At 61.7% G+C, this 23509-nt stretch overlaps 1 protein-coding gene across 1 annotated transcript; it reads right to left on the bottom strand.

Annotated features, from left to right (window-relative positions):
- Positions 1 to 5118: 5118 nt before the first annotated feature.
- On the bottom strand, positions 5119 to 9373 carry LOC119565527 (translation initiation factor IF-2-like). The gene is made up of 5 exons (XM_037891671.2): positions 9260 to 9373; positions 8317 to 8445; positions 7280 to 7322; positions 5696 to 5847; positions 5119 to 5483 (listed from the first exon to the last, which is right to left on the bottom strand). Exons 2-5 carry the CDS (start codon positions 8393 to 8395, stop codon positions 5245 to 5247), a joined length of 513 nt encoding a protein of 170 aa, XP_037747599.1. The 5' UTR covers positions 8396 to 8445; positions 9260 to 9373; the 3' UTR covers positions 5119 to 5244.
- Between the last annotated feature and the right edge of the window lie 14136 nt (positions 9374 to 23509).

The raw sequence follows: 23509 nt of genomic DNA, 5'->3' as shown, positions 1-23509 counted from the left end.
TCTGCCCCGAGAGAGGAGAAGCATGAGGGTGGGCCAGAGAAGGGGGGGTCTGACATCCCTGCAGGTAAAAGCCTGAACCCCACACGGGTGCCCGCGGGGCAGGGCCAGGGAGGGATTGCCAAGATTGCGGAGGGGCAGGGCCGGAGGGCAGCAGGCTCACTGACTAAACCGTGGTCCTGTAATAGCTGCAATGAACGCAGAGCGCTGCGCCTTCGCGGGCGGGGGGAACCGGGATGTCCTTGCACACTGGATGGGGGCTGAATTAACTGGAGCAGCCCCGGCCAGGGACCTGGAGACCCTCGTGCAGCCACGGGCCAGGGAACAACTTGCTGTTGGGCACCTGCGACAAAGGGGGCATTGTTTGTAATAGTTTTATGAGGCCCATGTGTGCCTCGGTTTCCCCTATTCTGTGCCCGGCTGCCCAGCGGGGGAAAAAGAACCAAGTTTTCTTTCAGGGCAGGCTAAGAGATGTGGGGAAGGGGGTTGCTGAGCAGGCTGAGCCAACCAGACGGGCCCTTACAAAGGACTGGCCGAGGCCGACCCAGATCAATGGAAAACCCGAGCAGACAACAGCAGCCCCAGCCCCTGGACGTGGGCACTGAGCGTGAGGAGGATCCCCTGCCTCCCGCAGGGAAGCTGGCACCGACCCAGCTCCAGAGCCAGGGGCTGGCTGCGGGAAGGCGCTCGGCGCTCTCTCACAGGGGAGTTGAGCAAGGAAGGAGTCAGCGAGGGACAGAGCCTGGCCATGGGGTCACAGCACCTGAGCCGGAAGACGGGCTCTGCGTTAACTGTCCTTTCTCCAGGGGTCTAGGCCAGGGGGGCTCAAGCAGGAGTGCGTGTGCACAAGGGTCTCGGGATACACCCCTGCATTTTCAGTTTAAACCAAGTTTTACCAAAAATGTCCTGGGTTTTACAAAACGTATTACTCCGTTTTTTCAGATTTACACCCTACGTCTGTGTCATTCAAACATATTAAAAACAACTTGTCTTGTTAGGAAAATGCAACCCCTGGCCTGAGCTAGATGTATCGGGATAATGCGCTAGCCTGTGCGGCTGCCTCTTGAAGTCAGACTCTGCGTTAGTCAGAAGAGTCTCACAACGGCCAGGCCTGCAGCAAGCTCAGCCGTGCGTGTGCATCCGAACGTGCTGATGAATCTCACGCCCACCCCGTGCACATTTCAAGCTGTTAGCAGGGGCTGGTTTAAAGACGTGATCCACTAAACTGGGAATAAAACAAAAATCTGTCTCCGAACGCGCTTCAGACCACAAGGAAGCATTCGAAAGTTTAAAAAACAAAACAGGAGACAAGGAGGAAGTTGAGCGTCTGTGCTGCAAATGGGGCCACCCACTTCTTGAATGTAAATATTTATAGGCTAATAATTCTGAGTCTACAGCAGGCAACTGGTTATTCAAATGAAAAGTTTCATTTGGGGAGTGGAGATCTAATGGTTTCCGAAGCTCAGCAGTGGTCTTGCGGGTTCAGTTCAGTTTTAGCTCTGCAGCAAACCACTCGATGAATGGAATTCAAAGCATTAATTTACTGACTACTTCCCCCCGTGTCTTTTCACCCACCAAATAAAACCCTGATATTTACCCAGAAGAATTATTTATAGTTTTTTGCACCAGTTTTCACCCGGTTTTGTTGTTGTAGTAAACACCGATGAATTCCCAGGAAACATCAAACAAAACAAAGCCTGAAAAGGAAGGGCCCTGTCGCTGTACTATCCGGGACGTGTAAGTGCGATATTTCTATTCCATGGGATTTATTTTATAATTATAGGGTAAAAATACAGGAGTCAGCCATTGCTCAGTAACAGCGCCGTGCCCCTTGGCAGTTTGAGGCCTGAGATTGTTAGCAAGTAGCTTGTAAGTGATGCTCGGGGTACACAGACAAAGCAGCCTCCTGCGAGTGGTGCAGCTGGTTGGGAAGGGTGGGCTAGGGGCTTCCCTCGGCTGTGGCCGAGCCACGGACAAACCCGCCGGCGGGGCCCGCGCTGAGGGTCGCTGCAGGTCCGGGCTGGGGCCTGTGGAGCAGCCAAGGCTCCCCCAGAGCCCGGCTCCGTGCGACTCGCTGGCAGGGGGAAGCTGGAGCTGAGGCTGCCTCTTGGAGGTGGGGCAGCTGCGCGGCAGGCCTGGGGCGGGATCGGGCGCACTGGCGCAGAGCTAGGGGTGTGGCCCCACCCGTGTGCAGCTGTCATGGGGTCCCCGGGCGATGCTCTGGAACTGCTCCCCATGAAGCCAGACAGGACTCTGGGGGAGCCTCCTCTCTGGGAGCAGCCTGTCTGCAGGACACACAGCTCACCCGGCTCCACCTTCCTGGGTCTGACCTCGGAGCATTCAGCATCCTCTGCCCCTCCGTGCGCTTCCCGCAGTGAGTCCGCTCAGGCGGAGCTCCTGGGGAAGCCAGAGGGTCCTGCCCCCCAACTCCGCAGTCAGACGGGACTCTCAGCCAACCAGTAAAACAGAGGTTTATTAGATGACAGGAACATGGTCTAACACAGAGCTTGTAGGTGCAGAGAACAGGATCCCTCAGCCGGGTCCATTTTGGGGGAGGGGGGCAGTGAGCCAGACAACCACGTCTGCCCTTCACTCCATGTCCCAGCCAGCCCCAAACTGAAACTCCCTCCAGCCCCTCCTCCTCTGGGCTTTGTCCCTTTCCCGGGCCAGGAGGTCACTGGATTCCTTTGCTCTCCAACCCTTTAGCTCTCACCTTGCAGGGGGGAAGGGCCCAGGCCATCAGTTGCCAGGAGACAGAGTGTCGGCCATTTATGTACTCGGGCCTTTTGCTCTGCAACAATTACACCCCCTTACCCCACCCCCTAGAGACTTAAGAAATGCCTAGGGGAAACTGAGGCACCCCTACAGTATTCAGAGAGAACATTCAGAACAGTCCCACTTCGTCACAGCGGCACTGGGCTCCCAACCTGAGACAGGCGGGTGCAGAGCTCGCGTGGTCAGAGGAGGGGGATCGAAAGCCTGGAAAAGCCCAGTGAAGAGCGGCTGGGATCATGACCTTACACAGCAGACGACAGGAGGGGACGGACCAAGGGCTGTGCAGTAACAACTGGGCTAGTGCAGGCAGGTCAGGGCCGGCTCCTCGCCCTGCTGCCGAACACACCAACAAGGGGACACGCAGGGACACTACACAGTGGGAAACTCACAACTGAAAAAAAGGAACGTTTTCATACACTGATTAGCCTGGGGAACTCTCTGCCGCAGGAAGTTGCTGAGGCCAGGGGCTTAGCAAGATGCAAGAAGGGCTGGACGTTTGTGTTGCTGCCAACAATAGAGTCAGCTGCTCATTCACTCGAAGGCAGCAGGGACCATTAGTGCAGCCAAGCCGACCTCCGGCACATCACAGGCCAGGGCATTTCCCCCTGGTGCCCCTGGGCTGAGCCCAGCCATGTGTGTCTGCCCCCCCGCCCCCGCCACCAAGTTGGATTTAAAGAGGGGGCTGGCTGACCCCTCCAGTGTCAACATGGGTGCCAGCAGGGCTGGGGGCATCCCCTTGGCCAGGCCTGGGGGGAGTGGGGCTGCAGGTACCAGCCGCTGGGGTCCCAGCGGAGGGGGATGCAGACAGCTGAGCTGACGGGAGGGAATGAGCCCCCCACCCATGGCCACGCATGGCCCAGCCCAGCTCAGAGCTCCCCACCCAAATCCCACCCAGCCAAGGAGGGAGGGCCCCCCCCGGCCTACCAGAGGAGCCAGGGTGAGAGCGGTCAGACACGGCTCAGGCATGGCGGGGGGCAGGGGTCTCTGGGTGCCCAGCAGGTCCATGGCCCCAGTGAGGAACCTCTCCCGAGGGCATTTCTGATTGGGCAGAGCTGTGGAGACACCCCGTAAGGCCCACTCCGGCCCGGGGGGCGGAAGGGTGTGTGGGGAGCCGGGATCTCCCAGCTCTGCCAGGGACGGTGAGGAGGGGCCCAGGTGCAAACGGCCTGCAGGCGTCAGGGGGCCCCTCCCTAGAGCTTCAGGGCAGCAGGGACCGTTCCAGTAGCTAGTCTGAGCCCCCGCCTGGCCCCAGCCTAGAATCCCCTGCGGCCCCAGCCCTTTGGCCCTGGTTTGTCCCCTCCCCAGGAACACATGGGGCCTTTGCTCCCATTGCAACAGGGCTGGTTCAGCCTTGAGCCCGGGGGGCTGGGCCTGCCCCACTCCCCCAGCAGCAGCTGGCCCTGTCTACCCGGGAGGGCCCCGCCAGCCCCTGCGCCTGGCCCCCTCGCCCGGCCCCCTCGCTCTGCTGCGAGCTGGAGCTGCTCCCGGCCAGGCGCCTCCCCCAGCGACAATGCACCTTGGGGCAGGGCTGCAGCCACGGTGTCCGGCACCAGCAGAGACAGGACCCCGAGTTCCAGGCACCCCGTGGCTGAGCCAGCCGGGCCACTCCCAGGGCATGGCCCTGCCGCGTCCAGCGCTGGGAAAGCAGGGGCCCTGCGGCCCAGCCCCACAGCCTCTCAGCAGGAGCCTGCTAAGTCCCCTCTCAGCCCCACGTGCTAAGTCTCTGGAGCGCAGCCCCCCATGGCCGCCCTGACCCCAGGGAGGCCTGGAGGATTCAGCCTGGGGAGGCAGTGTCCTTGGGGACGAGGAGCCCTGCCCACAGCTCAGGGATGCCCACCCAGGGATAGGGGCAGCCCCCGTCCCGACCAGGCCCAGAGCTGGCTGGGCACCAGCAATCAGTGGCCTCTGCTCAGCAGCAGCTGCCAGCCCCAGGGGGTGCCCCACAGGGGAACACTCCAAGCTCTCAGTGATCCCACCGCTGCCAGAATAGGCCCCAGCCTGACAGCCACGGCCCTGCCCAAGCCCTGTGTTACGGGGCCAGGCCAGCCCCTGCCCCTCACTCGATACAGGTGCCCCCACCAGGGCACACAGCTGCCACAGTACCCGCAGGGCAGCTGCCACTTGATTTATTAAGAAAATTTAAATAAAAATTCAGAAGCCCCCAGTGCCCCAGCAGAGTGGAGGGTCCCAGCCCACGTCCCCATCCCCACTAGCCCCCCGCAGGGTGCCCCTCCTGGGTGGGTCCCCAGCCCACAACCCCATCCATGCCATCCCTCCCCCGCCCCCAGCGTGCCCCGCCCATGGCCCCATCCCCCCAAGCTCCGGCCCTGGCAAGAGGAACCTGGCCAAGGGGCTGGCATGCCTTGTGGGGCAGCTGCTATGGGGCATATCCCCGCCAGCGGGTGGGACACCCCCACATTACATCACACCCTGCCAGCCAATCAGCATACCCACGTGGCAGCCCCTCCCAGCTCAGGGTCGTCCTGCCCAGGGCAGGGCTGAGGGTCCATGTTCGAATGGCGCCGTCTCCTCACGGGCTGGGCACGGGGCTAGGTGCAGGGCAGTGCCCAGTTCCGCTGGCCCCACTCCTCGTTGCTGACAAACACCAGGCTGCTCTGGCCACCCCCTGGCTGGGGGGCCGAGCCGGGTGAGCTCCGGGAGCCCCGGAACGTCTTCATGCCGCTCCCGGCAGCTGGCGCCTGCCCAGCACCCTGCAGCCACAACGGAAGGAGGCATCAGGCCCTGCCCTGAGCAGGCCCCTGCCCCATTGCTCCAGGCACTGGGACAGGGGAGCTTCCCCCGAGCCCAGCCCACCCCCCCCCCCACGCCTGCCCCAGGGGGTTGGTGCTGACTCAGCACAGGGCTCCCCAGTGCCAGAGCTGGTGCCAGGCCCCCCCCCAGGGCTCACCCCACCCGCACTCACCAGGCTCAGCCTGTCCCCGCAGCAGGGATGCGCCTGGCTCCCTGGGCCGAGCTCCGGGATCTCCACCTCCTCCAGGGGCCGCACCCGGGGCAGGCTCAGCTGCTGGGGCTGGAAGGCGGCACGACCGGCTCTCCGCCGGGGCCCTGGCTCTCCTGAGAGGAGAAGGGGGTTACCAGGCCAGCTGCCCCCCCATGAACCCGATCCGTCCCCCAGCCCTCCCAGGCCCACGCCAGAGACCCCAGCCACCTCCGGGGGCCCTCCCACCACACAGCAGGGCACAGCAGGGTTTGCACTGCTCCTTCCCCAGCCCCACTGCCATCTATGGGGCCCCCCATAGCACCCACCCACCCCAGGGTCATGGGAAGAGGGTGGGCCCCAGCCCTGAGGCACTGGGGCTGGCACCCGCAGGCAGGAAAAGCCGTGCGGGGTGTGTGTGTGGGGGGGGGGGGGGCGGCCTGAGGAGGGCAGGGGCCTGAGAATCTGCCCCAGCCCGTGGCCCCGGGCCAACGGTGGTGTCAGCACAGGGCACCGCACCCCTGGAGCAACGGCGCCAGCCAGTCCGAAGTGCCAGGTCACGGCTGGCTGAGCCGCCAGGGCCCTGCACCCCACAGGAATGCTGCTCCCCCACCCTGCCCCAATTACCCCCAAGGACAGCCCCCCACTCGGGCTCTGCCCCCAAGTACCCCCCAACCCCCGACACCACCCTGCACCCCCACGCCCAAGTCTCTCCCCCCCCACACCCCCATGCTCTGAGCAAGGTGGCAGGGGGAGGGGGGACAGCCTCACCCCAGGACAGGAGTCAGGCTGCGCCTTGGCCTAGGGGCTGGTGCCCTCTAGTGGCTGCTCCACACCAGAGCCAGCCGCTCTCCCAGCGCTTGGCGGGTGGGGGGAGGGACCGGTGCCAATTCAGCTACTGCTGGGGGAGGGGGGGCCAATTCCATCCCCCCAAGCAGGGTCCTGGCTTGTCCCCCCTACAGCTCTGCCGGTGCCCCTCACTCCCGACCCGCAGCCCTGGCTCACAGGTGGGGAGGGAAGGGCACCTGTCTGCCCCTGCATCAGGGGGTGTTTGCACGGCAGCCGCCTTACCCCAGGAGCAGCAGCAGGCCGCTCCCCGCGCAGGACACCCCGACCAGCGCCAGCAGGAAGGCTGCGGGAGAGAGCTGTCAGCAGAGCTGGCAGGGCTGGCGCCCGCCGTGGGGCTGCCCCCCAGCACCACGCGCTGCCCTGGGCCCGGGCCCAAGCAGAGACCCCCCACCGTACCCCCCTTCCAGCCCCATGGGCCATGCAGGCTGGTGTGAGCCTCCCAAACCCAAGGGTAACCCCCCCACTCCCCCATATACAGGGAGTTTCTGAAGAGCCTGTCCTGCTCCAGCCACTAGGCCACCTGCCCCTGTCACGCGGGCAGCCGCTGAAGAGCCATGGGGGAACTGAGGCCCCGGGGTGGCACCGGGTCCCCCTGATGAGGGGCTTGGCCAGGAGCCGATGCCCCCAGCTGCACAGCCCCAGCGAACGCACACGCGCTGCTCCCAGGGCATGGGTGCTCCCCCGGCTGCGAGCAGCCTCCCGTGGGACGCCAGGGCTCACCTGGCACAGATGCCATCCCGCAGCCAGAACCCGCTGCCGCAGGCTGCAGGGAGAGACACAGTGAGATGCCTGCAGGCCAGGCAAGGCCCTGGCTGCTCCGCGGACACAGCCCGGCCTTGGCACGCAGCCTCGGGTCTGTGCAGGGGGCACAGCTGGGGACAGCCTGGCGCTGGGACCAAGACCACAGCACCAGGGCAGCACCCCCTGCACCCTGCCCGTACCCCATCCCACCAGCCTGGCACTAGTAGGGTTTCCATATTTGAACATTTAAAAAAAAAGAGGACACACCCGGGGACACACCCGGTTGTGCTCCCCTGCCCCAACTCCACCCCCACCCTATTGGACCCCTTCCCCAAATCCCTGCCCCAGCCCCGCCTCCTCCCCTGAGCGTGCCGCGTTCCCGCTCCTCCCCCTCCCTCCCAGTCACGCTAAACAGCTGTTTCGCGGCGCACACGCTGGCAGCCGGGGGGAAAAGCGGGCACGGTCTCGAGTGATCACTGTTCACTCTCCTTCTCGAATGATCAACTCTTCTCCGGGGAAAAATAACGGTGGCAAAATCCTGGACGTTTTCAAATATTTAAAAATTCCTCCCGGACGGCGATTTAAGAACCCAAAAGCTGGACGTGTCCGGGAAAATGCGGGTGTATGGTAACCCTAGGCGCTAGGGACACTGTGCAGGGGGCTGTGAGGATGCTGGGCATGTTGCTGCCCGGGTCAACGGGGCTCCGGCCTGGGGGCAGCCTGGCTCACGCTGCCCGTCCCGTAGCAGATCAGCCTGGAGCCGCTGGGCCGGGCAGGGCAGCTCGGGGGGAGCACAGGGAAGCTGCTTTCAGGGGCGACCCGGCCGCACAGGAGGAGTTTCCTGGGTGCTGAGCTCTGCAAGCTGCTCCCTGCCTAGCCCCTGGCACCCTGGCCCTTGGCGGGGCTTGGGCCACTGGGAGGGCAAGTGCCATCTTCCCACCCCTGCTGAAAGCCTTCCCCTCCCCCACCCAGCCCCCTCCACCCCACAGCTGGCCCCATGGAGCCTCCTGCCCCACCTGTGCAGGCCCGGCTCATGCCAGGGGTGGGGCGGTATGCCGGCCGGCAGGGGCACTGGGCCAGCCCGTCCTGGAACATGCAGGCTGTGGAGACGGGGTCGCAGGGCTGCAGCTCACAGAGACTCAGGCCTGGGGGGCGTGGGGGGTGGGAGGGAGAGAGAGAGAACACAGCCTGGTCAGAGTCCCCCCCCCCAGAGGCCTCCCGGCCCCATCACAGCCACCTCCCACCCATGCCCAGCCTGAGACACCCCCCAACCTGGCCTGAGCTCCTCCAGAGTCACCCTGCCCAGCTCCATACCAGCCACCCCCACCACCCCGGTTAGAGCCTGCCATAAAGTGGGGAATTTTCTTGATGCTTTGTATGAGAGCTGTGCGTGCCTCAGTTTCCCTGTGTGCTGTGTGGATAAAGAGGGAGTAGGAGGGGGGTTTGCTGATGCAGGGGACCAGGTGTGACCTCAAAGAGCAGCCAGGACCCCAGACAATGGCCTGGAGATGGGGGACCCAGCGACTGGTGACAGGGAGCAGCCGGTTCTGGCCAGTGGGAGGACAAAAGGCTGAGGAGAGAGGGGCCGAGTGACCTGCAGCTGGATGGAGGGGGCTGGGCTGAGACAGGGAGCAGCCTGGGCCCATGGGGACGGGGACAGACCCAGCTGGACGGGGTGAGACTGGCCAGGCCGAGGGCCCTGAGAACAGCCCAGGCTGGGTCCAGACGCTCCATAAACCTCCGGTGTGAGGCTGGCCGAGAGTCGCTCCCTCTGTCGTGGGGAGATCGGGGGGGGGGGCGTGGGGGCACAGCTGGGTCCCTCCTGTCCCAGGCTGCAGGGAGAGGAGGGAGCGGAGGAGGGATTTGGGGCCCTCACTCCCCAGGCACATCTCTTTGGGGGCAGGGATCAGCCCCCCCTTCCTGCCCTGGGCCCCGCCCAGGAGAGCCCCCCATGCTCACTCTGGTAGGAGACGGCGTCCCGCAGGAAGCTGCAGGCGGGGTTGCCGACCTGGCACCGCACCCAGAACCCCGCGATGGCCCCGTCCACCGGCCGGGACGGACGAGAGTGCCGAGAAGCTGTGCAGGACGGTCACTGCCCGGCTGTGTGGCCTGGGGGGGACCCACGTCTCCGGTCAGTGCCCAGGGCAGGCAGCGCCCCAGCCGCGCAGGACTCCCCGTGCACAACCACCTGCAAACCCAGCGCCCCGTTCCCACCATCCCCGACAGCCCTTCCCAGCTTACCCGTACCCCGCTCTGGCAAGGTCCAGTCCCCTTCCGACCAGCCCCGGCACTCACTGCAGGTCCAGGACGGAGGAGGACAGATAGGCGTCCAGTTGCTCCCTCTCCCCACCGGGCTGGCTGAGGGCTCCGGCTGGGGCTGCAGGCTCTGGGGTGGGGCCAGGGATGAGTTCAGGGTGCAGGAGGGGGCTCCGGGCTGAGGCAGTGGGTTGGGATGCAGATGGGTTGGGCTGAAGGGAGGGGGTGCCAGCTGCTCCCCAAGGAGTTACCCTTCCCACCGCAGCCCATCTACCCAGGGGTCAGCAGGGCCCATCCCCCACCCTCAGGTCATCAGCAGGGCTCCACTCTCAGCACCCACTGCCCACCAGCGGGTGTCAGCCGGGCCCCCCACCCATACCAGGCTCTCCAGCTGGGCAACGATCCTGAGCAGGTCTGCAGGTGGCATGGGGCCTGGGGGGCCCGGGCCGGGGGCCCGCAGGGAGAGGCACCCTGGGAACATCCTGGCTTCAAACACGCAGGAGGCAGGGGAAAGACGGGACAAGGGGTCTCAGAGCTGGTAGGGCCAGGGGCTGCCCACAGGGGACCCCCAGCCAGACTCCCTCCCTGCCCTGAATGGAGCCCAGGTGCAAGGACCCCTCCCTTTCCCCACATACTATACGCTCCCCCGCTCCTCCAGCCCAGCCACCCCCACCCCAGAGAACCTGCCCCCCCACTGCCCCAGCCCATGCTGCACCCTCAGCATCAGCCCGAAGGGGTGTCATGGGGTCCCCTGGCGATGCTCTGGAACGGCTCCCTACGAAGCCAGTCAGGACTCTGGGGCAGTCTCCTTTCTGTGAGCAGCCTGTCTGCAGGACACACAGCTCACCCGGCTTCCCCCTTCCTGGGTCTGACCTCGGAGCATTCAGCCTCCTCTGCCCCTCCGTGCGCTTCCCACAGCGAGTCCGCCCAGGTGGGGTCCTGGGGAAGCCAGAGGGTCCTGCCCCCCAACTCCGCAGTCAGACGGGACTCTCAGCCAGCCAGTTGTGACGAAGTGGGACTGTTCTTAATGTTTCCTCCGAATATTGTGGGGGTGCCTCAGTTTCCCCTAGGCAGTTCTTAAGTGTCTAGGGGGTGGGGTAAGGGTGTATGATCATTGCAGAGCCCTAGAGGGCAGGTGTGTGCAGGGGTCTGGACACAGAGAATGGCCGACACCCTGTTTCCTGGCAACTGATGGCCTGGGCCCTTCCCCCCTGCAAGGTGAGAGCTAAAGGGTTGGAGAACAAAGGAATCAGGTGACCTCCTGGCCCGGGAAAGGAACAAAGCCCAGAGGAGGAGGGGCTGGAGGGAGTTTCAGTTTGGGGCTGGCTGGGACATGGAGTGAAGGGCAGACGTGGTTGTCTGGCTCACTGCCCCCCCCCCAAAAAAATGGACCCAGCTGAGGGGTCCTGTTCTCTGCACCTGCAAGCTCTGTGTTAGACCATTTTCCTGTCAACTAATAAACCTCTGTTTTACTGGCTGGCTGAGAGTCCCGTCTGACTGCGGAGTTGGGGGGCAGGACCCTCTGGCTTCCCCAGGACCCCACCTGGGCGGACTCGCTGTGGGAAGCGCACGGAGGGGCAGAGGAGGCTGAATGCTCCGAGGTCAGACCCAGGAAGGTGGAAGCTGGGTGAGCTGTGTGTCCTGCAGACAGGCTTCCCCCAGAGAGGAGACTGACCCAGAGTCCTGACTGGCTTCATGGGGAGCAGTTCCAGACTATCGCCCAGGGACTCCGTGACAACTGGTGGTAGCGGTGGGATGTACTGCACCCCGTGGATGGTGCTTCCTGCAGTAAGTGACTGGGGAGCAGTAAAACAAAGGGGGATTGACGGGGACCAGGCGTGCTGAAGATTCAGAGAGAGACGGTTTCAGGGGGTGGTTAACCCCTGGGAGTGTGTGACCAGAGAGAAGGACTTTTGCAGTAACAGGGTTCCCCGGGGGACTGCAGCGAGCGGTCCCAGGGGCGGAGGAGTCTGCAGCTCGACCCTGGCAAAGAGGTGGTGACCTAGAGAAGGGCTGGCACGCTAGGGGTTCTCCCTGGAAACCGTGGGGAGCTGAGAGCACACAGGCCTGTGAGTCCACGACAACTTGGGAAGAGCGGAGTGACGGCCTGTCACCGTCTCCTTAAGAAGGACATTGTAACCCTGTGCAGAAAGAGAGGGTTGCGCATTGGAAAGTTCACCAAAGCACAGTTAATCGAGCAGCTGGAGGAGGATGTCAGCTCTAAGGAACAGATTCCTGACCCCAAATGGGGCGATAGCAGGATCTGGGAGCAGCTGGAGTGGGAGCCAGGCATCGCCAAGACTCCTGTTCCCGACCAGACGAGGGTCTTCACGATCGGGTTCCCCATCGGGGGATCGGAGACGGACGGGATTGGAGCTGAGTGCGAGAGAGCAAGAGGACTGGGAGAGACAGCGAGAGCCCGAGAAAGAGCTGCAGAAGCAGCAGCAGCATGAACTGACGGTGGGGGAGCGGAGAGGCCTAGGGGACCTCCCCGGGGTGAGTGGGGATAGACCCCGGGGGGCCAGTTCCGCAGGGAACCTCGAGACTAAATTGCTGCCCCTGGTTAAGGAGTGGGGGGATGTGGATGCCCACCTCACTGCCTTTGAGCAGGCTGGCGATTTGAACCAGGGGGACCCTGCGGAAAAGCCCCGGTGTCTAGCTCCCTTGCTGGGTCCCAAGACCATAGACTCCATCAGCCAGATGGGTGGGGAGGTGGACAGGCTCCCACTCCTGGTCCCAACCTATATGTCTGTGTGGAGTTTCCTGGGGTCGGGCCCCTCGGACCCCCAGGGGGAGCGGAAGGTGATGGTCAATGGGGAGACATTCCTGGGGTGGTGAGATCCTGGGACAGAGAGAACTGTTGTCAGGCCCTGGGTGGTGCAGCCTCAGATGCTGAGGGGCTGTGTGAGCAGGGTGAGGGTCCCAGGGAAGAAGCCCCTCGCCCTGCCTACGGCCCAGATCCCTGTGCAGACCCAGGAGGGGTCAGGCTGGCTGGTTGTTGGGGTTCTCCGGGATATCGGCTGCGAGACCCTGTTGTGGGGTGACTGTGTCTCTTTGGGACAGGATCCAGACCCTGCCAAGGGTTTGAATTTGAATCCAGGGAACCAATCGGTGGAGAGGGAAATGGTCAGTGAAAATGCAGATGACCTGGCTGGCAGCAGGGAGGAGCAGCTAGGCTCAGGCTACCTGCCTGCCTGTAACCAGACCCCTGGGGCTGGGTGGGACAGAGAGATGCTCCCTGCCCCCTTGCACACTGGAGAGGGGGCTCACGCTGACTCTGATGCAGTGAGGAAAGCAGCGAGCTCGCTGCCTGCCCCCACTGGGACAGCAAGGGCAGTGCTGAGCAAGGGGGAAGATAAGACCCCAGCTGAGTGGGGGGAGACACAGGCAGGGCAGGGGATCTGTGGGGAGTGGCAAGGTGTTGGTAAGGAAGGTCTGGATGAGCCTAGGCAGCCTTGTGAGCCGATGGCTGTGTCTAGTCAGCAGGGTGGGAAGGCGAGGAGCGTGGAAGATGAGTGTCCCTGGACCTTACCTGTTAGCTGGGTGGAGAAGTGGGACAGGGAAGGAAATGTGCCTGTGTCTGTCAGGGGTATTGACTTGCCTATGGAGGGAGCTACCCTGATCTCCAAGCAGTTGTCTGTGACCAGCCTTGTGTGGTGGGACCAGGGGAATGAGATCCCAAGCTGTGTGTCTAGGAAAGGAGAAAGTGTGTCCGGCTCTTCTTTGTCTGTGGAGCAGACAGAAGGGGCCTTTCAGCCTGTGATGGTTGAGGATAGTGCAGTTGTCTCAGAGCTGGTTCTGGATTCAGCTAAAGCCCAGGAAGGGAAGGGTCCTAAGTTTGGGTCTGCTCAGGAGAATGGCCCTGTAACTAGGTCACATCCAGTTAGGGTTTATGTAAAATCCCAGAGACCAGACAATTCTGGTGCTTGTATTTTGCCTGTTGCTAGTGTGTTGTTGGAAAGGGTGGAGCAACTCTGTCTAATCAGGGTGAGATCCTAGCCAGGGCACAAGGACAGCATGAAGGTGTGTGATTGTGTTACCTACTGAGGGTGTGGAAACCTGTAGCAAGAAGGAAAAGATTCCTGAACTTGTGCGTGGCAAAGGGAAGGAGAATGCTTCTAACCTTTTATCTAGGAAGTCTGTAAGTTTGCCTGAAAAGGGATTGTGTAGGAATCCGGCTGATGGTAGGTAATTCAGAGGTAATTCTGGATGTAAGGGCGACCCAGAAAGAGTCTGTTGTTGCTCAGGAAAGTGTTCCTCTAGAGCAAGCCCTAGGTAAAGAGGGTAAGAGCAGAATTTCTGTGAGGGGTGAATTGTTGCATAGAAAAGCCCTAGGGAAAGGAATCCTCATGGAGTCTTTGCAAGCAGTTTACTGCCACTGAAGGGTGTGAAAGTGATTTAATCAAGAAAGTTTCAGTTCCTAACAGCCAGAAATTTTCTGTTGTGAATGGATCCACTGACTTTCCTGTTGAAGGATTCAGTGTGGAGAGCTTTGAGAAGGTCTCAGATGGAGTGAAAGCTGTTAAGAAAGTTAAACAGTCCTATAACCAAGTGGCTGTGTTTGGCCAGCTTGTCGGGGAGAAGACCCAATCCCAGTTTGACCCCCTGGGGTTTTGGGGTGGCCAAAGGGCACGGGCCGCAGAAACCTTCCCACATGCGGCCTGCGAGTGCTATCGACCACCCCCGACCTAAGGGAGGGCGTGAAACTGGAAGGGCCTGGTGTAACTCCTACCAAGGAACGGGAGAGATGCTGGGGCATCCATGGGAACGTTGGTGGCTTCGAACTTCCCCAGGTCACTGGGTAAAGTGACCCCGCTCAGTTCGATCTCGAAGGGGGGAGAGATGTGACGAAGTGGGACTGTTCTTAATGTTTCCTCCGAATATTGTGGGGGTGCCTCAGTTTCCCCTATGCAGTTCTTAAGTATCTAGGTGGTGGGGTAAGGGTGTATGATCATTGCAGAGCCCTAGAGGGCAGGTGTGTGCAGGAGTCTGGACACAGAGAATGGCCGACACCCTGTTTCCTGGCCACTGATGGCCTGGGCCCTTCCCCCCTGCAAGGTGAGAGCTAAAGGGTTGGAGAACAAAGGAATCAGGTGACCTCCTGGCCCGGGAAAGGAACAAAGCCCAGAGGAGGAGGGGCTGGAGGGAGTTTCAGTTTGGGGCTGGCTGGGACATGGAGTGAAGGGCAGACGTGGTTGTCTGGCTCACTCCCCCCCCCCCCCCAAAATGGACCCAGCTGAGGGGTCCTGTTCTCTGCACCTGCAAGCTCTGTTTTAGACCATGTTCCTGTCATCTAATAAACCTCTGTTTTACTGGCTGGCTGAGAGTCAAGTCTGACTGCGAAGTTGGGGTGCAGGACCCTCTGGCTTCCCCAGGAGCCCTGCCTGAGCAGACTCGCTGGGGGAAGCGCACGGAGGGGCAGAGGATGCTGAATGCTCCGAGGTCAGACCCAGGAAGGGGGAAGCCGGGTGAGCTGTGTGTCCTGAAGACAGGCTGCTCACAGAAAGGCGACTGCCCCAGAGTCCTGACTGGCTTCATGGGGAGCAGTTCCAGAGTATCGCCCAGGGACTCCGTGACACCAGTAAAACAGAAGGTTTATTAGACGACAGGAACATGGTCTAACACAGAGCTTGCAGGTGCAGAGAACGGGACCCCTCAGCTGGGTCCATTTTGGGGGGCCGTGAGCCAGACAACCACGTCTGCCCTTCACTCCATGTCCCAGCCAGCCTCAAACTGAAACTCCCTCCAGCCCCTCCTCCTCTGGGCTTTGTCCCATTCCCCGGCCAGGAGGTCACCTGATTCCTTTGCTCTCCAACCCTTTACCTCTCATCTTGCAGGGGGGAAGGACCAGGCCATCAGTGGCCAGGAAACAGGGTGTCGGCCATTCTCTGTGTCCAGACCCCTGCACACACCTGCCCTCTAGGGCTCTGCAATGATCATACACCCTTACCCCACCACCTAGATACTAAGAACTGCATAGGAGAAACTGAGGCACCCCCACAATATTCAGAGGAAACATTAAGAACAGTCCCGCTTCGTCACATCTCTCCCCCCTTCGAGACCGAACTGAGTGGGGTCACTTTAGCCGGTGACCTGGGGAAGTTTGAAGCCACCAATGTTCCCATGGATGCCCCAGAATCTCTCCCGTTCCTTGGTAGGAGTTACACCAGGCCCTTCCAGTTTCACGCCCTCCCTTAGTTCGGGGGTGGTCGATAGCACTCGCAGGCTGCATGTGGGAAGGTTTATGTGGCCCGTGCCCTTTGGCCACCCCAAAACCCCAGGGGGTCAAACTGGGATTGGGTCTTCTCCACAACAAGCTGGCCAAACACAGCCACTTGGTTATAGGACGGATTAACTTTCTTAACAGCTTTCATTCCATCTGAGACCTTCTCAAAGATCTCCACACTGGATCTTTCAACAGGAAAGTCAGTGGATCCATTCACAACAGACAATTTCCGGCTGTTAGGAACTGAAACTTTCTTGATCAAATCACTTTCACACCCTTCAGTTGCAGTAAACTGCTTGCAAAGACTCCATGAGGATTCCTTTCCCTCGGGCTTTTCTATGCAACAATTCACCCCTCCCAGAAATTCTGCTCTTACCCTTTTCACCGAGGGCTTGCTCTAGAGGAACACTTTCCTGAGCAACAGCAGACTCTTTCTGGGTCTCCCTTACATCCAGAATTACCTCTGGCCCATCCGGCGGATTCCTACACAATCCCCTTTCAGGCAAACTTACAGACTTCCTAGATAAAAGGTCAGAAGCATTCTCCTTCCCTTCAGGAATCTTTTCCTTCTTGCCACAGGTTTCCACACCCTCAGTAGGTAACACAATCACATCACCTTCCTGCTCTCCTTGTGCCCTGGCTAGGATCTCACCCTGATTAGACAGAGTTGCTCACCCTTTCCCAGCCACACACTAGCAACAGGCAAAATACAAGCACCAGAATTGTCTGGTCTCTGGGATTTTACATAGACACTAACTGGATGCGACCGAGTTACAGGGCCATTCTCCTGAGCATACCCAAACTTAGGACCCTTCCCTTCCTGGGCTTTAGCTGAATCCAGAACCAGCTCTGAGACAACTGCACTACCCTCAACCATCACAGGCTGAAAGGCCCCTTCTGTCTGCTCCACAGACAAAGAAGAGCCGGACACACTTTCTCCTTTCCCAGACACACAGCTTGGGATCTCATTCCCCTGGTCCCACCACACAAGGCTGGTCACAGACAACTGCTTGGAGATCAGGGTAGCTCCCTCCATAGGTAAGTCAATACCCCTGACAGACACAGGCACGTTTCCTTCACTGTCCCACTTCTCCACCCAGCTAACAGGTAAGGTCCAGGGACACTCATCTTCCACTCTCCTCGCCTCCCCACCCTGCTGACTAGACAAAGCCATCAGCTCACAAGGCTGCCTAGGCTCATCCAGACTTTCCTTACCAAGCACCTTCCACTCCCCACAGATCCCCTGCCCTGCCTGTGTCTCCCCCCACTCAGCTGGGGTCTCAGCTCCCACTGTGCTCAGCGCTGCCCTTGCTGTCCCAGTGGGGGTAGGCAGCGAGCTCCCTGCTTTCCTCACTGCATCAGAGCCAGCCTGAGCCCCCTCTCTGGTGTGCAAGGGGGCGGGGAGCATCTCTCTGTCCCACCCAGCCCCAGGGGTCTGGTTACGGGCAGGCAGGTAGCCTGAGCCTAGCCGCTCCTCCCCCCTGCCAGCCTGGTCATCTGCCTTTTCACTGACCATTTCCCTCTCCGCCGACTGGTTCCCTGGATTCAAATTCAAACCCTTGGCCATTACAGGAGCAGGGCCTGGATCCTGTCCCAAAGAGACACAGTCACCCCACAATGGGGTCTCGCAGCTGGTGTCCTGGAGCACCCCAACGACCAGCCAGCCCCACCCCTCCTGGGTCTGCACAGGGATCTGGACCATAGGCAGGGCAAGGGGCTTCATCCCTGGGACCCTCACCCAGCTCACCCAGCCCCTCAGCATCTGAGGCTGCACCACCCGGGGCCTGACAACAGTTCTCTCTGTCCCAGGACCTCGCCGTCCCAGGAATGTCTCCCCATTGACCATCACCTTCCGCTTCCATTGGGGGTCCGAGGGGCTTGGCCCCAGGAAACTCCACACAGACATATAGGTTGGGGTCAGGAGTGGGAGCCTGTCCACCTCCCCACCCATCTGGCTGACAGGAGTCTATGGCCTTGGGACCCAGCAAGGGAGCTAGACACCAGGGCTTTTCCGCAGGGTCCCCCTGGTTCAAATCGCCAGCCTGCTCAAAGGCAGTGAGGTGGCATCCACATCCCCCCCCCTTAACCAGGGGCAGCAATCTAGTCTCGAGGTTCCCTGCGGAACTGGCACCCCGGGGTCCGTCCCCACTCACCCAGGGGAGGTCCCCTAGGCCTCTCCGCCCCACCATCGCCAGTTCATGCAGCTGCTGCTTCTGCAGCTCTTTCTCGGGCTCTCGCTGTCTCTCCCAGTCCTCTTGCTCTCTCGCACTCAGCTCCAATCCCGTCCGTCTCCGAACCCCGGATGGGGAACCCAATCGTGAAGACCCTCGTCTGGTCGGGGACAGGAGTCTTGGCGATGCCTGGCTCCCACTCCAGCTGCTCCCAGATCCTGCTATCGCCCCATTTGGGGTCAGGAATCTGTTCCTTAGAGCGGTCATCCTCCTCCAGCTGCTCGATTAACTGTGCTTTGGTGAACTTTCCAATGCTCCACCCTTTCTGCACAGGGTTACAATGTCCTTCTTAAGGAGACGGTAACAGGCCATCACTCCGCTCTTCCCAAGTTGCTGTGGACTCACAGGCCTGTGTGCTCTCAGCTCCCCACGGTTTCTAGGGAGAACCCCTAGTGTGCCAGCCCTTCTCGAGGTCACCACCTCTTTGCCAGGGTCGAGCTGCAGACTCCTCTGCCCCTGGGACCGCTCGGTGCAATCCCCAGGGGAACCCTGTTACTGCAAAAGTCCTTCTCTCTCCCAGGGCCAAGCCACAGTCTCCTCCGCCCCTGAGACTGCTCACTGCAGTCCCCAGGGGACCCATTATTGCACAGTCCTTCTCTCTGGTCACATACTCCCTGGGGTTAACCGCCCCCCGAAACCGTCTCTCTCTGAATCTTCAGCACGCCTGGTCCTCGTCAATCCCCCTTCGTTTTACTGCTCCCCAGTCACTTACTGCAGGAAGTGCCGTCCACGGGGTGCAGTACATCCCACTTCTGCCACCAGTTGTCACGGAATCCCTGGGCGATGCTCTGGAACTGCTCCCCATGAAGCCAGTCAGGACTCTGGGGAAGTCTCCTTTCTGTGACCAGCCTGTCTGCAGGACACACAGCTCACCCGGCGTCCACCTTCCTGGGTCTGACCTCGGAGTATTCAGCATCCTCTGCCCCTCCGTGTGCTTCCCACAGCGAGTCCGCCCAGGCGGGGCTCCTGGGGAAGCCAGAGGATCCTGCCCCCCAACTCCACAGTCAGACGGGACTCTCGGCCAGCCAGTAAAACAGAAGGTTTATTAGATTACAGGAACATGGTCTAACACAGAACTTGTAGGTGCAGAGAACAGGACCCCTCAGCCGGGTCCATTTTGGGCCCAGTGCGCCAGACAACCATGTCTGCCCTTCACTCCATGTCCCAGCCAGCCCCAAACTGAAACTCCTCCAGCCCGCCTCCTCTGGGCTTTGTCCCTTTCCCGGGCCAGGAGGTCACCTGATTCCTTTGTTCTCCAACCCTTTAGCTCTCACCTTGCAGGGGGGAAGGGCCCAGGCCATCAGTTGCCAGGAAACAGGGTGTCGGCCATTCTCCGTGTCCAGACCCCTGCCCACACCTGCCCTCTAGGGCTCTGCAATGATCATACACCGTTATCCCACCATCTAGATACTTAAGAACTGCATAGGGGAAACTGAGGCACCCCCACACTATTCAGAGGAAATATTAAGAACAGTCCCACTTCGTCACAGGGGGCTCCAGCCAGGCAGCTGCTCCCTTGTCCCAGAGCCCCCCTCTGCCAGCAGGGGCCCAAATGGGGGTCAGCATGGGACATGGGGGGGAGTCACAGGCAGAACGGAAACTGGAGCCCCAGTGGGAGCAGAGGGCTCAGCCCAGCAAGGCGGGGGCCACATGGCAGCGTGTGACACAGGGACCTCCCCTCCCCCCCCATGCTGTGGGGCCAGCCTCGCCAGCAGCATCCTGGCTATGGGGTGAGAAGGACACAGGCAGCCAGCGCCAGCCCTGGCCCCTCCCCCTCACCGGGCATTGCCAGGGCCCGGCGGGCCTGTGGCAAAGTAAAGAGAGACAGAGCCCCTAAGGGTGAGGGGGCAGGTACCCCCATGCAGCAATGGCAGGGGACCGGGGCATGGGACCCCCCTTCCCCCAGGCCGAGGGGAGCAGCCCCCTTACCTGGCACACAGCCCATGGTCCAGCTGAGATAGAAGCCCAGGGTGCAGCGGCAGGAGAGGTGCCCAGCCCAGGACACGCAGGTGCTCCAAGGGGGGCAGGGCTGCCCCCTGCCACAGCTGGGCACATCTCGGGGAACAGCCCCCCCTCCCGAGCAAACCTGAGCTGAGACTCCGACCCAGGGAGGAACCTGGACAGCAGGTACCCAGGGCAGGAGGAGCGACCCAGCACTGGCACGGCACAGCAGGGGCTGCGGGTCGGGAGTGAGGGGCACCAGCAGAGCTGGTGGGGGGCAGGGCCGGGCTAGCAGGGGGCCGGGGCTCTGGAGTGAGGGGCACTGGCAGAGATGGGGGGGCAGGGCTGGGCTAGCGGGAGGCCGTGGCTCGGGAGTGAGGGGCACTGGCAGAGATGGGGGGGCAGGGCTAGGCTAGCGGGGGGCCATGGCTCGGGAGTGAGGGGCACCGGCAGAGCTGGTGGGGGGCAGGGCTGGGCTGGCAGGGGGCCGTGGCTCGGGAGTGAGGGGCACCGGCAGAGCTGGTGGGGGGCAGGGCTGGGCTGGCAGGGGGCCGTGGCTTGGGAGTGAGGGGCACTGGCAGAGCTGGTGGGGGGCAGGGCTGGGCTGGCAGGGGGCCGTGGCTCGGGAGTGAGGGGCACCGGCAGACATGGGGGCGGCAGGGCTGGGCTGGCAGGGGGCCGTGGCTCGGGAGTGAGGGGCACCGGCAGAGCTGGTGGGGGGCAGGGCTGGGCTGGCAGGGGGCCGTGGCTCGGGAGTGAGGGGCACCGGCAGAGCTGGTGGGGGGCAGGGCTGGGCTGGCAGGGGGCCGTGGCTCGGGAGTGAGGGGCACCGGCAGAGCTGGTGGGGGGCAGGGCTGGGCTGGCAGGGGGCCGTGGCTCGGGAGTGAGGGGCACCGGCAGAGCTGGTGGGGGGCAGGGCTGGGCTGGCAGGGGGCCGTGGCTCGGGAGTGAGGGGCACTGGCAGACCAAGGCAGGGCAGGGGGTTGGAAGAGTGATTGAGGGGCCAGGGCTGAACTGGGCCCTGCAGCTGAGTTGGGCCATACCTAGTGCGGTGGCCCCCTCTGTGAGGGTGCCAGTCCCTGCTGGTATCTCAGCGCTTGTAGCCCAGGTGTGAGGGGTGGGGCAGATGCTGCCAACCAGGGGGGTGTGCTGGACCCTAGAATACAAGGGGGTTGGGCATCCAGAGGGTCACCCCCATTGGAGCAATTGACTGGCGATGCCGGCGGGGCAGTCAGCTCTGCTCTGGCTCAGCTGGCCGGGTGCAAGTCTCTGGGCACGTCCCTGGCAGTGCCGGCCCCTGGGGCCTCATCTTCCCTGCTCGCAGCTTTGACCTCCGTGGCTAACAGAGGAGCCCCCGGCGAACAGCTGCTCTTGAGTTCTGCCACCCGGGGGGCGCCGCACCTCCACATGGGGCCACCCCAGCGTGGTCACCACCCAGCAGACCTGGAGCCAGTCCGGGGAGGGGGCAGCACCCAGAGCCCCCCCTTTGCTACAGACAGCACCTCTGCTGGGGCATCCTCTAGGCCAGGGCAGGAGGGGAAAGAGGAGGCATCTGCATCTCCCCCTTTGTCTGCTCCTAGCTGGGGCACGGGGGAGCCCGGCACATTGGCTGGGAGCATGGGGTGGGGCAGCCGTGAACTCACCTACCCGGCACAGGGAGCCTGGAGCTGCAGCAGGAGCCCAAGGAGGAGAAGAAAGCAGCCCCTCCCCATCCTGCCAGGCCTGGGCTGGGCTGGGCCCCAGCTGCTCTCAGCCTCCAAGGGGCAGGGGCTGGGCTCCCCCTGTGCTGGGTTAAGAGCGATCCAGGGGCTTGTTAATGATTCCTGGGTGGGGGCATCTGTCAAGGGTCCAGGCAGCCACTGAGGAGCCCCTGTGCTGGGGTGGCTCTGACGTGCCCAGCTGCCACTCGTTACCCCAGGCAGGACTGGTCCGGCCAAGGAGGACAAAGTCCGAAGCGCAGCAGGGAGGTGGGGCTGTTCCCAGGACTCTGGGCAGCTGGACCCACACCAGGGGCTGCTCGGAGCTGAGCAGCAACAGAACTGCCCCGCTCAGGCCAGGCTGTCGACAGAGGCTCCCCCAGGGCTGAGATCTGCCCCGCTGGGCTGGGCTGGATGTGGGAATTCTTTGTAATATTTTCATGAAGCCTGGTGTGCCTCAGTTTCCCCTACATGCTGCCTTGTTACCTGGAGGTGGGAAAGGTTTGTCTGCTCTCTGGGCAGGCTAAGACACAGGTGCGAACGGCACCTACCTGCCTTGGGCCTTAGGCCCCTCATCGATGGAGCTGTTGAGAAGACCATGGCAAACTCAGTAGCTGGGACTTTCACACCCAGCAACCCTTGACCAGAGAGATCTGGACCCCCCGACCCCCTGCTCTGCATCTCCCCAGCTCGGGAACAAAGGGACTGTAGGATGCAATCGGGGCTCACCTGGGAGTCTGACAAAAGACAGCAGATGGACGGACAGACAGACCCGTATAGTCTGAGGCCTTTCTCTGCAGCCACATTAGGACAGCAGCACCACGTGCTAAGAATCCTTCACATCCTCACGTGCCACCTAAATTGCATTAAACCCAGGTAATACTGGGCCGTTGAAAGCGATCCTGTCCTAACAGCACCCACCACCACCAGAGAAAGAAACAGCTTCACTGGTTACCGCGGACCTTGGTTGATTGAATTTGTCTGGCAAGAAATCACTTACCAACAGTTGTGGGTGTGAAATCTTGACTTCTATTGTGCCTTTATGGTCCCCACTTCTCCATGGTTTATCTGTCTGGTCTCTGTCGGGTTCTTTGATTGTTTCTGTTACTTAAGTAATTTTGCTGGGTGTAAATCAATTAAGGTGGTGGGCTCTGATGGGTTAAAGAATTGTTTTACAATATGTTAGGATGGGTTAGAGAATTGTTTAGTAATAATTTAGTAAAATGACAGGTGAAGGTACAGCTAAGCAGGACTCAAGTTGCACTATATAAACTGGGGTCCAAAGAGAAGTTCTTTGGGAACCAGCTCCAGGACCCAGCCCCGAGATCAGAGCTGCCAGACCTCAACACCCTGCCAACCACACCGTGCAGAAGCTGGAGTCCCCCAGATGACCTGATCCCGACTGGCCAGCAGGAAGATTGTCCGTCTTCTTGGGAGTGGGGAGCATTGTAGGCTTAGCGTGTGCTGCCTGGTTTTGGTGATTGTTACTAGAGGCTCAGGATATTACTGTGTAAGGCTCTTTCACTGGGGAAAGGCCCTGCAGACCTTGGGAGGGCGTCATGGGGAGGTTGGAGCCTCAGCTGCTGAGGCTGCAGGACACGCAGGTGGGGCTGGGGTGACACCACTTCCTCCGTTGTCAGCCCTTCCCACCCAGCTTTGGCCAGGTCAGTTCACCACTGGCAGGGCAGGGCCTCGGGGGAAGGGGCGGGGCAGGGGGCAGGGCATTCGGAAGTCGGCCGCCCTCGCCAGGCTTCATGGGGGCGGGCCGGGCCACCAGGCAGATACCGGGCCCCGCAGAGGGCATGCAGGGCAGCTCCTGGCAATACAACAGGCAGGGGAAACCCACGCCCGGCCGGGA

Source organism: Chelonia mydas, chromosome 2 (genome assembly GCF_015237465.2).
Source record: "Chelonia mydas isolate rCheMyd1 chromosome 2, rCheMyd1.pri.v2, whole genome shotgun sequence".
In the NCBI taxonomy this organism is placed as follows: Eukaryota; Metazoa; Chordata; order Testudines; family Cheloniidae; genus Chelonia; species Chelonia mydas.
This window is presented reverse-complemented; position numbering and strand designations above follow the sequence as displayed.